We start from the raw sequence: 14,267 nt of genomic DNA, 5'->3' as shown, positions 1-14,267 counted from the left end.
CATTTCTTGTATCCATTGCCATGGTAATAAATGAGTATTTTATTATCTTGCTTAATATTCCTATGAATATGTATAATACACACCTTCTACCTTTTTAAGATATCCTGCCTTATATAGCCGTAAATTCAATTGCGTGTTTTTATTAAAATTTTTTTATGTTAACCACAAAGCATGTTGTGCTCAGTCTTTTCTTTGTAAATCCCTTAAGCTGTGTACCATAAAATTTCATGACATTATGGTTGAATGAAAATCCCAGCAAAAGCATAGTTTTTTTATCTTAATATCTTCACAAATAAAATACCCCTCCCATAATTTTTGCTGATAAGAGACAGAATATGGTGGGTGTACTATGCCTTCTATAAATCTACATTTCCTATACAAGTCACCTAACAAAGGGCAACATCAAAAATCCCTATTAACCTGGAAAAACATGCCTATGATTTGTAGCAGAATGGTCATGTACATTTCATTGAAAAGATTGGCTTTGGTTGAAGAAATTTATAATACATCTTCAGAAGCCCAAGTCATTGTTGCTACTATATTTGTGAAATTTGGACACGGGTGAGCAAGCAGTAATTGTGTGTGTCTGTAAGGGAACTCACAGTCTGCCTTTCAAATGATGACTCTTTTAAGATCTCTCACATCAGAATTTCAGTCCCAAATTTCATCATATTTTTGCCTTTTCTTGGGCAAAAGGTTGCTTCTACAGCCTGTTACACCTTGTCTGCAGCTGTATTTATTCCTGTCCTACAATATGGAAGACAGGAAACATTGAGGCTCTGTGATGAAGTAACATTTTCCTTATTAACTTACATGGTGACACCAGATTCAATTCAAATTGATTTTCAGACAGTGTACATGACTGAGTGTTATACTGCTTGTAATCCGTCATCACTGAATTGGATTTCCTAGGACCAGTAGAGCCTCGTGCAGATGTTGAGGGCTATCATAATCACACTCATAAAACTTAGATTATGAGTCTAAGTTTTAAATTTTAAATTTAAAATTTGGTTTTTTTCACAACCAGGTGTCTTTCAGAACCACTGATGACTTTCAAGCTGCACAAGGATTTTATTGTTGCTGTTAGTAAGTAAAAAGTAAAATGATAAATATGCTTTCATGAAAGTAGTATTGTTTCTAACCCCTAATCTCCTCAGTCACTATCTTTACTTTTCTTCTTGCTCTAATATTCAGTGATCCAGCCCTCAAAACAGAGAAGTCACACTAGATGAAGCTGTCCAGTGGTTTGTTCTATCTTTTTAGTGGTTCTGTGTGACTGTCTTCTGCATGAAGTTTTGAACCCTCATTTAGATGTTTGTTTGTTTGTTTTATATCGACTGATAATTCTTTTGTAACATTCATCCCTCTCGTCTAGGGACCTCTATTTTCCTAGCTTGCCTTGAGAAATTAGAAAGGGCAAAAGTGAATTCCTTTTCACAAATGGAGTAATTGGATACAGAGATAGCAGAGATATTTTTTCTAATTACTTCAGTTTAGAATTTGAAGATATTTCTCCATTTACTCTTGTCTTTATAAGAATAAAAGACAAAAAATCATTTTAGCTATTTTAATCTGTATTTCTTAGATTAAATCTTAGGCTTCACTGAAATGGCACATCAAGTCAATGTTGCCATTAATTTGTTGGTTCCAGTATTGATAGTAATTGCTTTAGGCGAGTTCCTTGAAATACAGATTTCACAGTGTAATAAATATAATCAAATTTTCCTCAGCATTTGAAAGCTAATTTTGTTTGGCTCCTCTTAATGCATGTTTGTGTTAGCATGCAGGCACTGATGCCATTTGTAGTCACTTCTTAGCACATGTTCTGATTTATCAAAATTTTGTTTTCTGTTTAATAGAGTCAGATGATCAGAACTACAGAGTTGAGGCAGTGCATGCACTTGTACATAAATTACCAGAGAAGAACAGAGAGATGCTGGACATCCTTATTAAGCACTTGGTCAAGTAATTATTTTTTATTTTTCTCTTTGGTAATATTGTAAGATATTATAATTTCTGCTTTAAATTTGTCAATGTTGCTTAATCTGTTATCTGTGTTGAAACAACGACATTCAAAATTATATTTGATTTCTAAAATGCTGTTCTCAACTTAACTGGAATAATACTCTCTGTAGACACAGAATAAAAATGCTAAGTGTTACCAAGATGGCAAACTATGTTTATAAAATAAACCTAGTCAATGTTTTCATTCATGCTTTTACTACAGGACTTGTAACCAATTAAATAGAAGAAACATCTAACACTATGCCGAGGTTGGTGGAAAACTGGTTTGAACCTGTCTCAAAGTCCCAGAGTGTTTTAGAAATGAGATAGATTATAAAGGAGATAGAATGAGATAGATGATATGATAATTCCTGTTCTTCATGTTTGATCTCATTTTTCTCTCTAACGAGTCTGAAGTGTAGTATTACTTGAAAACACTAATTTGAAGTACTTTCATTTATATTTTTGATATCTACATAGATGTCTAACTTTTGAATCTCCATTAATATTCCCTTCATTTTTAATTATCAGATAGAAAACATTTTGCATTTCTTTAAATTGGTGACCTTTTGTTTTCACAGAATTACACTTGGCATGTAATGTGAGATAAAAAAAGACGAGTATTTATTCTCTTAAGTTTCTGTACATCTTTGGTTTGGTTTTGCTGGTATTTTGTCAGTACTTTTGAATATGTATTCTTTCTGATTTAGGATGCTGTATCAGTACATTTATGATTCATCTGGGAATGTGAATAGTGAAACAGAATTTGTTCAGATAAGGCTCACATGACTCAGACATTTAGAAGATATGAGAAGAGTCTATGTTGTGTGCATTCAATTCACTACAACCCAGATGTTTTGCTTTTTTGATCACAGCTTGAGCTACAGGCTGCAGTAAGCTACAGGCTGTCTGCAGTGGAACCTAATGCAATTTTGCTTCCTGCTATAGAAATGAGAACTTTGAACATTTCTTTGACAGGAAATCATTTAGCCCTAAAAAAATTGTTTTAGCCCATTATGTCATTGGCCCCTGGAGAGCGGGCATTATAGCAAGCTGCTGTAAATGCATTCATTGCAAAACCTGATTATGCCGACCTTGCCTCTCGTTATACTTGGGCTGACATAGAGAGCCAGATGGAAAAAAGTTTCATAAGTTTCTTTACTCACAGAATTGTTTAATTATAAAAAATACAATATCTACTCCCTCAGAACTCTCAAAAATGTGAAAGTGTTTAATGAAGGATTAACAATTTTGTAAAAGCTGCTGGTAGCTTTTACAAAATGGAAGCTTCAAAATTAGAGGAATATATAAGCATAGGAACAAACTTATTTGTCAGTGCAATTACTGTTTGGCAAGGATTACTTTCTTCTTTTCATTGCTTTTCTCTTTATTCTTAGTGTGATCTCAGATGCAATTCCAAAGAAAAGTACACCTGTAGTATTCCCTTATTTAATTGTTCTCTTTCACTTTTCTCATCTTTGTTGAGATTCTCATTTCATAGAGATGTAATCTTAATTTTACACTGAATGCCTTCAGTACTTTTCTTTCCAACATAAAATTCACCCCTTCTAATTTCCATATAATTTGCCAACTTGTTGTTTATGCTCGCAATTCTAATGAGACTGAATTTAAAATTAGTCTCTTGAGTGTATTAGCTGTCTTCCTCCCTCATCTTTTTCCTACCACTGTGTGGAAATTTTTCAAAGAATAGATAAATGGCAGGTTAGGTGTCTAATTTTATGGAAATGGGAAAACTTGGGGAAAAAAATCCAACCTCCTGTTTTCATCATTCTTTTGTTGAAAATCCAATTTCAAAGTGCATAATTACTTCCCTATATTTCTTTTAGCTGTTCAGTTCCTTTATAAATGCTTTTGCAGCAAAGTTAAAATGCTGTAACTCTGGGTTATAAAATAAGGATCATGTTATTTTTTTCTTGGTTTAAGTCTTTGCACCTTTGCCTAGCTTGACTTTTGTGTTACCATGCAAATTTAAATAGGATCAGATGTGGGATGTAGATCATACTAGAAACAAACAAACAAAACTGGCAAAAAAGCACCTAAGCATCCTAAAAGCACCCCAGAGAGACATGATACTGCATGGATACATAGTCAGTAGCTAGGCAAACATTGCAAGTTTGGGGTTACTTTCACATGGGTAGTTCATTTTTTGGTTTTTAAACCTATCTAGTCAAAATATGTCTTCTGTAAAGAATGAATCATTCTTTGGTATGATTTAGCAACATAATGCTTTTCTGTGGTAGGCAGTTGGGAGTCTGCATTCTGGCAGTATCACAGATTTGCTGGCGATACATCAAATGAAGAGATTCTGAGGAGAAAGCAGTGGCATTTCCATGAATGCCCTACAGCTACCTGAAATGCATGATTACCTCAGCTTGTGTCTGTGCTGTAGCTCAGCACCAGTAGGAGTAGGTCAGGGGAAAGTGGCTATCTAAATGATCCATTTACAGCCCTGGCTTCTTTCTCTTTTGCAAGAAATTGAGCCTTTGAAATGCATTGTAGAAAGCCCTTTCCTGCTGCAGTGTGATTGAATTCGCCATTTCTTGTATTAACCAAGCTCCCAAATTTGTAACCAAGGAAACCCAAACACCAGACAAACACTACCTTCTCTCTTATGCTATAAGATTGTAGTATTTGTGTAACAGACCTCTACAATTACTGTGCAGCACACAGCAGAGTAACATTGCAAAGGGAGGGGTTTTTAAAGTTTTTTTATAGCATATCTGGAGCTCAGTTATTCAACATTCCGGTTTCATTGAAATACTAGTGGACTTCCCAGAAGACCCTTAGTCATCTAAGATAAATATAAGATCTATTTCAGAGAAAGTTAGATTAAGCTAAAAATGTGCTTTAACAGTGGAATCATTTTCATTATATGGCTATCAAATAACAATCTCTGCCAGTGTGTTTGTCTGAGGTAACATTTTGGAAAGTTTTGAGGTAACTTATTGAAGCAATATAAGAAATATGTAAGAAGATAGACATTTGTTTTCCTGCAGTTTATAATCATGCTGCATCCTATACAAAACCCTTTCACATATTTCTCCTACTTTTTGATGTAAAAGGGGTGCTAAAAATTTCCTGCCCCAAATTGAAGTGAATGTTTTATAGATTTTACTATTTCTTTATTTTAAAAGTAGAAAGAGTTATTTTAGTTGTGTAGGAAATGGCTAAAAATGCTCAGCTTGACCATAGTAGCAGATGGCAGTGTGAGGGATGAGGAAAATGGGACCCAGTGCCTCATTAAAAAGTTCCATTTGGTAACAGATTCAGTAAGATTAGGCATTAAAGTGATTTTAAAATCCTGACTTGGCATAATATTCCTCAGAAATGAGGCAATAGGGCAACTGTGACTGAGGAATCACTGGCAGTTTTTTCAAAGGATCTATGATGATACAGATTTTAATTGGCAAATCTTAGTAGTGAGTAGACAAATGGGGCATTGAATATTACTGATTGAGATTTAACTATCTGATAAATTATTGGGAAAACTAAGCCTTTAAATTTTACATTTAAAAGAAAAAAAACTGAAAAGGTAAAGTATGTGATAACAGAATATATAGAAGTTAAAGGTTAATATATTTAAAAGCCAGATGTCATTATGATCATCTAATGTTATCTATCACACAGAAACAATAATTTCACCTAATCTATTGATCCCATGTTTTCATCAAATTGATAAAGAGATCCTATTGCAAATTAAGTGTTTTCAGTAACTAAGCTTCATTCCTTTACATGAACACTAAGGTATATGATAGATCTCTGTTACCACACAGCACCAGTTGAAAGTATGTAAGGACCTGTATAATCATTGGAGATAGTGCTTGCCCTAAGACCTCTAAACTGTAGGTGTTCTGAATCTCTCTGTGTAGAACTCCAAATATACTTGCCTCTCCCTGTCAGGTGTATCAGGAACTGAAATGCTACTCTAGGAGGGCAGACTCATTATCCATGAAATTATTGCATGATAGGAGCCTTAATGGAAACATAGTAGTTGTACTACATTGTATTTTGATTCTAGCGTAAGTGGATGTTTTAAAAATGTATTTTAAAGAGAGACATCAACTTGGGATCTTGTAAAAATAGTAGTGTTAGCAAGTTTTTGCCTGTTAAAATTGTAGTTTAGCACACTAATTAAATCACATATTGTTTGTGTTCATTTCAAGGGTATCATTGCACAGTCAACAAAATCTAATGACTGTATCCAACCTTGGTGTCATCTTTGGACCAACTCTGATGAGAGCACAAGAAGAAACCGTGGCTGCTATGATGAACATTAAGTTTCAGAATATCGTCGTTGAAATTCTGATAGAACATTATGAAAAGGTAGAAAGAAATCATCTGTTTTGTTATGAAGTGGAACTAAGTTCTCATTTTCATTACCATCATTAAGTCTTTAAGAATAGAGTCCAAAATGTGTAGAAGGTCATTAATAGAAATAATAGCTTCTTCCCACTCCATGCTATGAGTCTGTAGTCCTAGCAAGTCTTTCATGGCTGGGCAAGGTACAGATCCAAGGCATAATTTTCCATGCTTTGAAGGCATTGCTCTGAATCTTCAGTTGCTTTCTGAAGATTGCTTCCTGAGTCTAGAAACAGAAGGTCATAACTTTGCTCCTGGCTGTTCCAGCTCTTTCTTGCTACCATTGTATGAAGGTTCACTCTGGGTGAATGCAGGGACGAGATGAGTGCATCAGGTCAGGGTGTTTCTGGCCATTGCTGTCCTTAGGGGACATGTCAGCTGCATAGTGGTGATTAGTCCATTAGTCCAACTAGAAGGGTTGAGAAGGAGTTGAGCAGGAAATCTTACACACTTGCTTTCAGTCACTACCATTGCTGGTATCAGCTTCACTGAAAGCTCCCCAGATATTTTGTTTTAATTTTAAACTATTGGATTTCAGAATTCAGCCGAACATTCAAGACCTCCTTTACTTAGTTTACTTACTCAAAAGGAATTTTGTTCTGGGGATCTTAGTTGAGCTGTGTCATCTCCTCTGATGACTCACAAAACAAAGTGAAAAAAATTTGAATTTCTTTCATCGCATACTGATCAGCTAAGGGGCAATTCCCAGTCAATACCAGGATCTCCTGCACTGGTTGATCAGTAGGTGCTGACAGTACAGCTGGGTATCATATTTCATAGGGACTCCTCAAAATGGCTATGAATCGGATAGACTTCTTGGCTCTGATTGCAAAACATATATATTGCATTTTTCCAATACTGAATTTCTTCTCCAGAAAGTCAGAGCTCATTCAGCACAAAGACTATTGGCTGCACAACCAAAGCCACTCCTGCTCTATTTCACTGTCTACAGAAATGTTTTTATATTGATGTGCTACTCACTAGTGATTACTACAGTTTTAATGTACTCCGAGAGCATCTCAAGATGTCCATCCAAGTATTTCCTACTATAGAAGTGTATTTGCTTTCTTCCACTTCTATGAATGGCACAAAGGTGTCCTTTCATGGTTTGCTTCTTCTTCCTTTGGGAATGCCCTATAGATAGAGGGCCCAGAAATCCTTTCAGAGATGCCTTCTGGCATAGCATGGTAAAAAATTGAGTTTTTTCTGCAGCAATGAAGCACAAAATTGACCAGTGGTAGCACTGGTATGTAAGAGGTAAGAAGCAGGAGATGCTTTAAACGTAAAGTTGTTCCTCATTAAACTTGACTTGTTTGGTCAAATAAAGCTTTCTGAAATCCAAATTTGATTGTAATAAGTTACGACTGTGACATATTTCTGTGATGCATAAAAACTTTCTCTGGAACACAGAGCGAAAAATAATCAACTTTGTCATAATATTTAAAAAATATGGTGCTTCTTGGAGAAGAGTCGTTAGTAGGCACCTATTTTGTTTTACAATTTCAACTGTTAAGCCCTTCTTAACAAGAGATAGAAAATAAATCTTTTTCAACAAATTAATACAAAAAATATTAAGTACAGCTCAGTATTGTGGTTCTTGAGTTGTAAAATGAGATCAAAGCAAAGCTTATATTCTGTGCCTTTACTCTTTTGTAATGTGAGAAATTATGTTAGTGTTAATTTCAAGCATAGTGGGGAGGAAAACAAATGGATTAATAATGAAAGTGTAAATGTATCTCTGTTGTTTAATGTCATTTTTTCTCTTTTTCTAATCATGCAGATATTTCACACTGCACCAGACCCCAATATTCCTCTTCCCCAGCCTCAGTCCCGATCAAGTTCAAGAAGGACAAGAGCAATTTGTCTCTCCACAGGCTCACGTAAACCCAAAGGAAGGTACACACCATGTCTAGCAGATCCTGACAGTAAGTTTGTCATTCCATACTGGTTATCATGCTTTTTATGTCATCTTTTAACTTGCCTGAATAATATCCTATAGATACTGCATTCCAATGATCATCAGCTTTTTAACCTCCGTGAGTCACAGCAGCGCTCCTGACTGGCTGCATTCCTCACTTCTGAGTGAGGAAAGATGTTTGGTTATAGGCAAGTCTTGTGTTGCATGCAGTGTTCAATTTAAACATTATATCCTCCTATAACAAATGTAATTCAGTAAAGGGTAGGAGATCAAAACCATCACTTGGCTTTTTTCACATGCATGAAACTGTGGTCATTCCTTCAAAGTCAGCCCTGCCTCAGCTGCCAAAACCACTGAAACTTTCTTAGGTTTTCTGGAATGGAAACCAACTCTAATATTCCTGGGAGAAGCAGTATACTCATCATATGGCTTACTGTTTAACAGCAGGGAGTTTTATCTATAATCAACTTCTTGTTTAGAATGTTTACTTAATTTTTTATAGATGTAATTAAAAATTTTTACTTCATTCATTCTCATCCATTTGGGTCACCACTTTTTTACTTACTGGCTGGACTTTTAAGGAGTATTGAAACTTTTTAAAAGCTTAAGTCGTTAACAATTGCACTACTGCAACAGACTTCCTAAAGAATTTCTGTGTCCCTTGGATCCTCAAAAAGATTTAGATGAGACTGGATCTGTAAGTTAATCCACAGCTAAAGTGCATCTGTTCTTGAGCATCTGTAGTAATTCTGAAGTCTGTAATGTTAAGAAATCTATCCTCAGTATATTCTTGCACTGCTGCTGCACTTTCCATAGGCCTGTGTTACTTGTTTCCAGCCAGGCAGTGTTTAAATACTAAATAACAATAGCTCCCTGCACATGGATTGCCAGTGTGAATGACATGGGGTCCCAAGTAAGACGTTAGAAAGGAAAAGTCAGTTACACTCACCAGAGGATAAACTGGGCAAGTTTCAGGTGTTTTTCACTGTGTGGCTGCAATGAATGAATATCAGTATAAAAACAGGATATTTCTATGCAAGTATTTCACAGAGTGCATACAAGCTTCTTCAGGCCATGCCAGGAAAGATTCAGGTTGGACATCAGGAAGAATTTCCTTACTGAAAGGCTTGTCAAGCATTGAAACCCACTAACCGGGAAGGTGTGGGGTCTCCACCCCTCAAAATATTCAAGAAATGACATGACATTTAGTACCATGCTTCAGTTGATGTTGGGGTGTTCAGTGAAAGATTGGATTCAATGATCTTGGGGGTCTTTTGCAACGCAAATGATTGTATGACTTCTGTGATGCTACGTTTGGTGGCAGTTTGATTGCCACTAGTTCTGATCCAACAGCTCTCCATTTGTGTTTTGCTTATTAGCTGAAACTCAGCACTGGTGTAAACAAGTTCCAATTAGTATCTCACTTGTGCCCTGAAACACTGAGGTAGAAGCAGAAGTACTCTTCTTACCAAATATCTCTAGGTGTGGCAGGTACGAGGGAGCCAAGGCTTCTGGCAATAACACTTTCAGAGTACAAGATATCATTTAAATGAAGCATGGACACAATTATATTGCAGGAAATAAAGGAAATCTGTATGGGGTGAGAAAAGAGCTACAGGTTTCATATGGTAGGGAATGATAAAAAATTTCAGAAAATGCATCTGACAAAAAATACATTAGCCAATCTTGTGACTTTCAAGGGACTAATGCTCTGTAAACAGGCAAGATGAGTATTCAAGTTGTAAATAAAAAAAAAAAAGAGTTGTGTTCTTCGTGCAGGAAACCACAAATTAATGAATTTGATGACAAGGTACAAAAGAGCTAAAAGTGGCATGAAAGAAATGTACATGATTAGAAAATGCAGATTATGTTTTTCTCTCTCTCTCCCTTCCCCTGCCTCCTCCCTAGGTGACTCGTACAGCAGTAGCCCCGACAGCACTCCCATGGGCAGCATCGAATCTCTGTCTTCTCACTCCTCCGAGCAGAACAGCACCACCAAGTGCACACCCTCACAGCCAAGGGAGAAATCAGGAGGGATTCCATGGATTGCCTCTCCCTCTTCTTCTAATGGCCAGAAAAGTTCAGGCCTGTGGACTACAAGTCCAGAGTCCTCATCGAAGGAGGATGCAACCAAAACAGATGTGGAATCAGACTGCCAAAGTGTAGCTTCCGTCACTGGACCAGAAAATGCCTCCCCACCAACAGACCTGACCAAAAAGAGTTCCTACAGTCTGTCTGGGCTGAAAAGGTCTTCAGCATCTTCCCTTAGATCAATTCCATCAGCTGAAGGTAATTTCCAAGGTCTTTTATCACATCAGTGATATCTTATGTGTCAGAAAACAAGAGCTGGATCTGGAAGCTAATGATACTCATTAGTCTTGTTTGTTTGCTTGTTTTTAATTTTTGTGGTATGTTGTTTCAGTTTTCAAACTGTTTCTGACACATTTCCATTACTTATAACCTGCACAGTTCACAAAGCTTAAAAAAAAGTTTTTTCAAATTTACATCACTTTCTTTCCTCCTACAATTCATCTATAATTTGATACAGAATAATACTATAGATTATAAATATCAATATTAGACGTATCATGCTTGTATTTTTGAATCTCTGTATTATGACAGTGTGTAAAGCATTATTAAGCACTGGCTGGTCTTTGGCACAAGGAGAGAAGCAGATGCTGTTTTCATCTTGTAGAACATCCATGGAAACAAGGCAGCAATCCACTGATAAGTCCCCTGGAAGAACACATGTGGACATGGCTTATATTCATTAAAAGGACTTCTTTCGTGTGCTATACAGTCTATGAACATACAGATTTCCTTTATCAAGTTACAGTGGCAATCGTTTAAGGCAAATCATGGTCATTTACTCCAAACTATATTTTTTAAACTGCATGAAGCTTTTGTGTATATCGAAATGTTAATTCATACAAATTATTGTGGTCTGATTTCACACTGCTTTGATCAGTTGACTTCCTGAGAACCCTTTCCCTGTGAATTTTTTTCAATTTTATCCAAAGTACTACTTTATAAATGCTTTTATTGTCACTTTTTAGTGATTGTACTATCTAGCCATGTAATTGCTATGTAATTTTTTAGCTTTCTCAATTTTAGTGTCATTTCCTCATTCTTTCTGTTGAGTCTATTCTCCTGCCTTTTTGTCTGAAAGATGGTTTCTTCTTGCTCTTACTAAGTAGTTTCTCTACCTGTTTTAACTCCTAAAAAAAAGAAAAAAAACAGCACAACCTTTGCTTGGCACAGTTATACATGTTTTGTAACAACTTCAAATCAGCTTTAATGTTCCCTATAATTTGATGTTTTCTTTAGGTAACAAAAGCTGCAGTGGATCTATACAGAGCTTATCTTCAACAGATACCAAAGATACACTAAAGGCTCCACCAAACCCTGACTTGCCTCCCAAAATGTGCAGGAGATTAAGATTAGATACTGCATCCAGTAACGGCTATCAAAGACCAGGATCTGTGTAAGTCATTAAGGCCCTTTAGAGATTTGTGTTGTTACAGTATTGTGCATTAGAAAGTGATTCCAGAAACGTTCATAAGTAATTGAAAAAGTGTGCATGAATACTTGATTTTAATATTTCTGCATTTGTTAATTGTTTATGTAATTTTGTTAAAATTGTAAACAAAGGAGATGGCACAAAGTCTGTTTAAGTCAGTTGAAAGACTACCATTGACTTTATTAGGCTGGAGACAAGGTAGAAATGTTTCCTAGGAAAATGATTAGTATTACTATCTCTGGTTCTTCTGGAATTTAATATTTCAGAAAATAGCAGAAATGCTATTTACTGCCTATGCTGTTGTCTTGGAAAAATCATCAGATTTTATTTGTGGAAGTCAAAAATGGGAGGAAGGAAAAAGAAAACAAAATAAACCTTCAGCTCTGAAGTGTCTTCAGTTGCTGCATGATAAATAGTTGATTTTTAAAAACTGGGGTTTGATTTGGTTTGTTTTTGTTTAATTTTATTTCTTTAATACTGAAGGGAAGATATTTCTAAGCAATAGAGATTATGATTTAGCCTATTGAGATTTGGTTTCTCAGTGCTTTCAGAAGACTGTAAAGTCAGAAGATCTCTCCTGATCTGACTTTGACCCAAAATATCTCTGTCCCAATGAACAAGTATTTCCAGATCTGCAGAGCATCAAGAAGTTTTTCAAATACTGCAGGATATCATTCAGCCTCTCCACTTTGTATCTGGAAGGGATCACCGTAGTCATTTCACAGACTCCTGTGTCTTACTTAAACAGAGAATTCTGCACAGCTCAGAGTTCCAGCATGATAGTGATAGACTTTCAGTAAAAGCATTTCCAATATATCTATTGGCCATCCATGAATACAGTTTGAAGCACAAGAGGTTGAGGTTTCCATTGGTAACTCAGCATGGCACTGGAGCATGTGGAAGTCGGTTGCCCCAGTTAGGTTACACCCTTAAAAAGTCTGGTAAATAGGGATGTAAATGAATAATTTAAAAAAAAATCAAATGTGTTCATGTCTATAGATGATTAGAAGTGAAACTAGTGTGTGCAGTGTAAAGCAAGGCTTTGCATTTATTTTCAGAGTGGCTGCAAGAGCACAGTTGTTCGAAAGTGCTGGTTCACTTAAACAAGTCTCTTCAGGACGGTAAGTGCTACAAACTGTTTGACATCCTGTAAAATCCTTTCTGTTTTGCTGGCTTCAGAGATTAAAAAGAAGTGTTGGAGCTTTGTTCTCTGTCTTTTGGATGGCATCATGTGGCATGTGAATTTTTTTGGTTTACTAAGCTCATCCTTTCTTCAAGTGAAGGTTAAATTTCACAGAGAATAGCAGCCAATCTGGTTATTCTCTCACCTGGGGGAATAGTGAGAGGCTCAGGTCAGCTGTCTGCTTAAGGACACAGATACAAGAAAAAAATCACCAGTATTTGAATTAAGATGAGGGTGCTGTCTTTTCTTCATCCAGCTGTTTGTATGGAATGGCTTCAGCAGAGTAGCAAACCTGCTGGTTTATGGTAATTTGCTCATATAGGCAGGTCTGGAATAACATCTGCTTTAGAAAGTTCAAGATTAACTTGATCACGATTTCTGTCTTTACCATCACACCTTCCATGCCTTGTTGTCTGTCTGAAGAAACTGTTGACCTTTCTTCTTGGTAGTGTGCAGCAGAAAGTATTGGCATTTTCTTCACAATTGTTTAGATTTACTTCATTAATTTGATTCATTTTTATATTAAATGAATTTAGAATTCTCTAGTAAGTGTTTGTCTAGGAAGCAGTATCTTCTGTACATTCCTACTTTCCTTACAATTAATAGACAAAGCAGATAAGTAAATAGATGTATGAAAACATCTGTCTCTCTTCTCACTATCCCAACTTTTAAAATTCTTTGAGACAGAACAGAGATTTAGAGCAGATCACTGCTTTACTCAATGATAAACCCATAACTTACCAGAACTGTCAAGCAATGAAAAAAATATGTCAATCCATGAATCCAGAAGTAGTAGCCTGAAGTAGCACAGAGGTAAAGGAAGATGCCAACATGCTGAAATGTTTGGCCACAGAATGTGTCTGTCCTTTCTGGCAGATCTAGCAGGAGAGGGAATGAAAAAGCTCTCCTGCAAAGGCCTACTGATTTTGTGAGAGAAGAAGCAGCTCTGAGGACTCAAGGCTTTTGTTTTGTGTAGTACCATGAACTGTAAGATGAACAAAAATGAGGATGGCAGGGGACGGAAGGGGTGTGAAAAGATCAGGGCAATAATTTAAGGAAAAAAGTATAGAAGAAGGGTCTGGAATGTTCTTAAGCCAGTGCCCTAAGTTGAAAGCCATGACTGCTTCACCAGTCCTTCCTCATTTCATCTTCAACATTGTTCCTTTTCTTATTTTGTATTACTTCCTTCTTTCAAACTCGCCCCTGTTGTTCCTTCAGAGCCTGGGCCATCTGTATATAAAAAGCATCTAAGAAGCAAAAAT

General features: G+C 36.2%; 1 protein-coding gene across 1 annotated transcript in view; it reads left to right on the top strand.

The window, feature by feature from the left end:
* Positions 1–14,267, top strand: part of ARHGAP42 (Rho GTPase activating protein 42) — a 143,972-nt gene that overhangs the window by 119,477 nt on the left and 10,228 nt on the right. The window contains exons 16-22 of the mRNA XM_064718584.1: positions 1,028–1,086; positions 1,860–1,965; positions 6,189–6,348; positions 8,165–8,309; positions 10,211–10,591; positions 11,630–11,786; positions 12,881–12,943. Coding sequence (XP_064574654.1) covers positions 1,028–1,086; positions 1,860–1,965; positions 6,189–6,348; positions 8,165–8,309; positions 10,211–10,591; positions 11,630–11,786; positions 12,881–12,943 — 1,071 coding nt within the window. The remainder of the gene's footprint in view (positions 1–1,027; positions 1,087–1,859; positions 1,966–6,188; positions 6,349–8,164; positions 8,310–10,210; positions 10,592–11,629; positions 11,787–12,880; positions 12,944–14,267) is intronic.

The sequence above is a fragment of the Zonotrichia leucophrys genome, chromosome 1 (assembly GCF_028769735.1).
Source record: "Zonotrichia leucophrys gambelii isolate GWCS_2022_RI chromosome 1, RI_Zleu_2.0, whole genome shotgun sequence".
In the NCBI taxonomy this organism is placed as follows: domain Eukaryota; kingdom Metazoa; phylum Chordata; class Aves; order Passeriformes; family Passerellidae; genus Zonotrichia; species Zonotrichia leucophrys.
The sequence above is the reverse complement of the archived record's forward strand: the minus strand, read 5'-3'. Positions and strand labels throughout refer to the sequence as shown.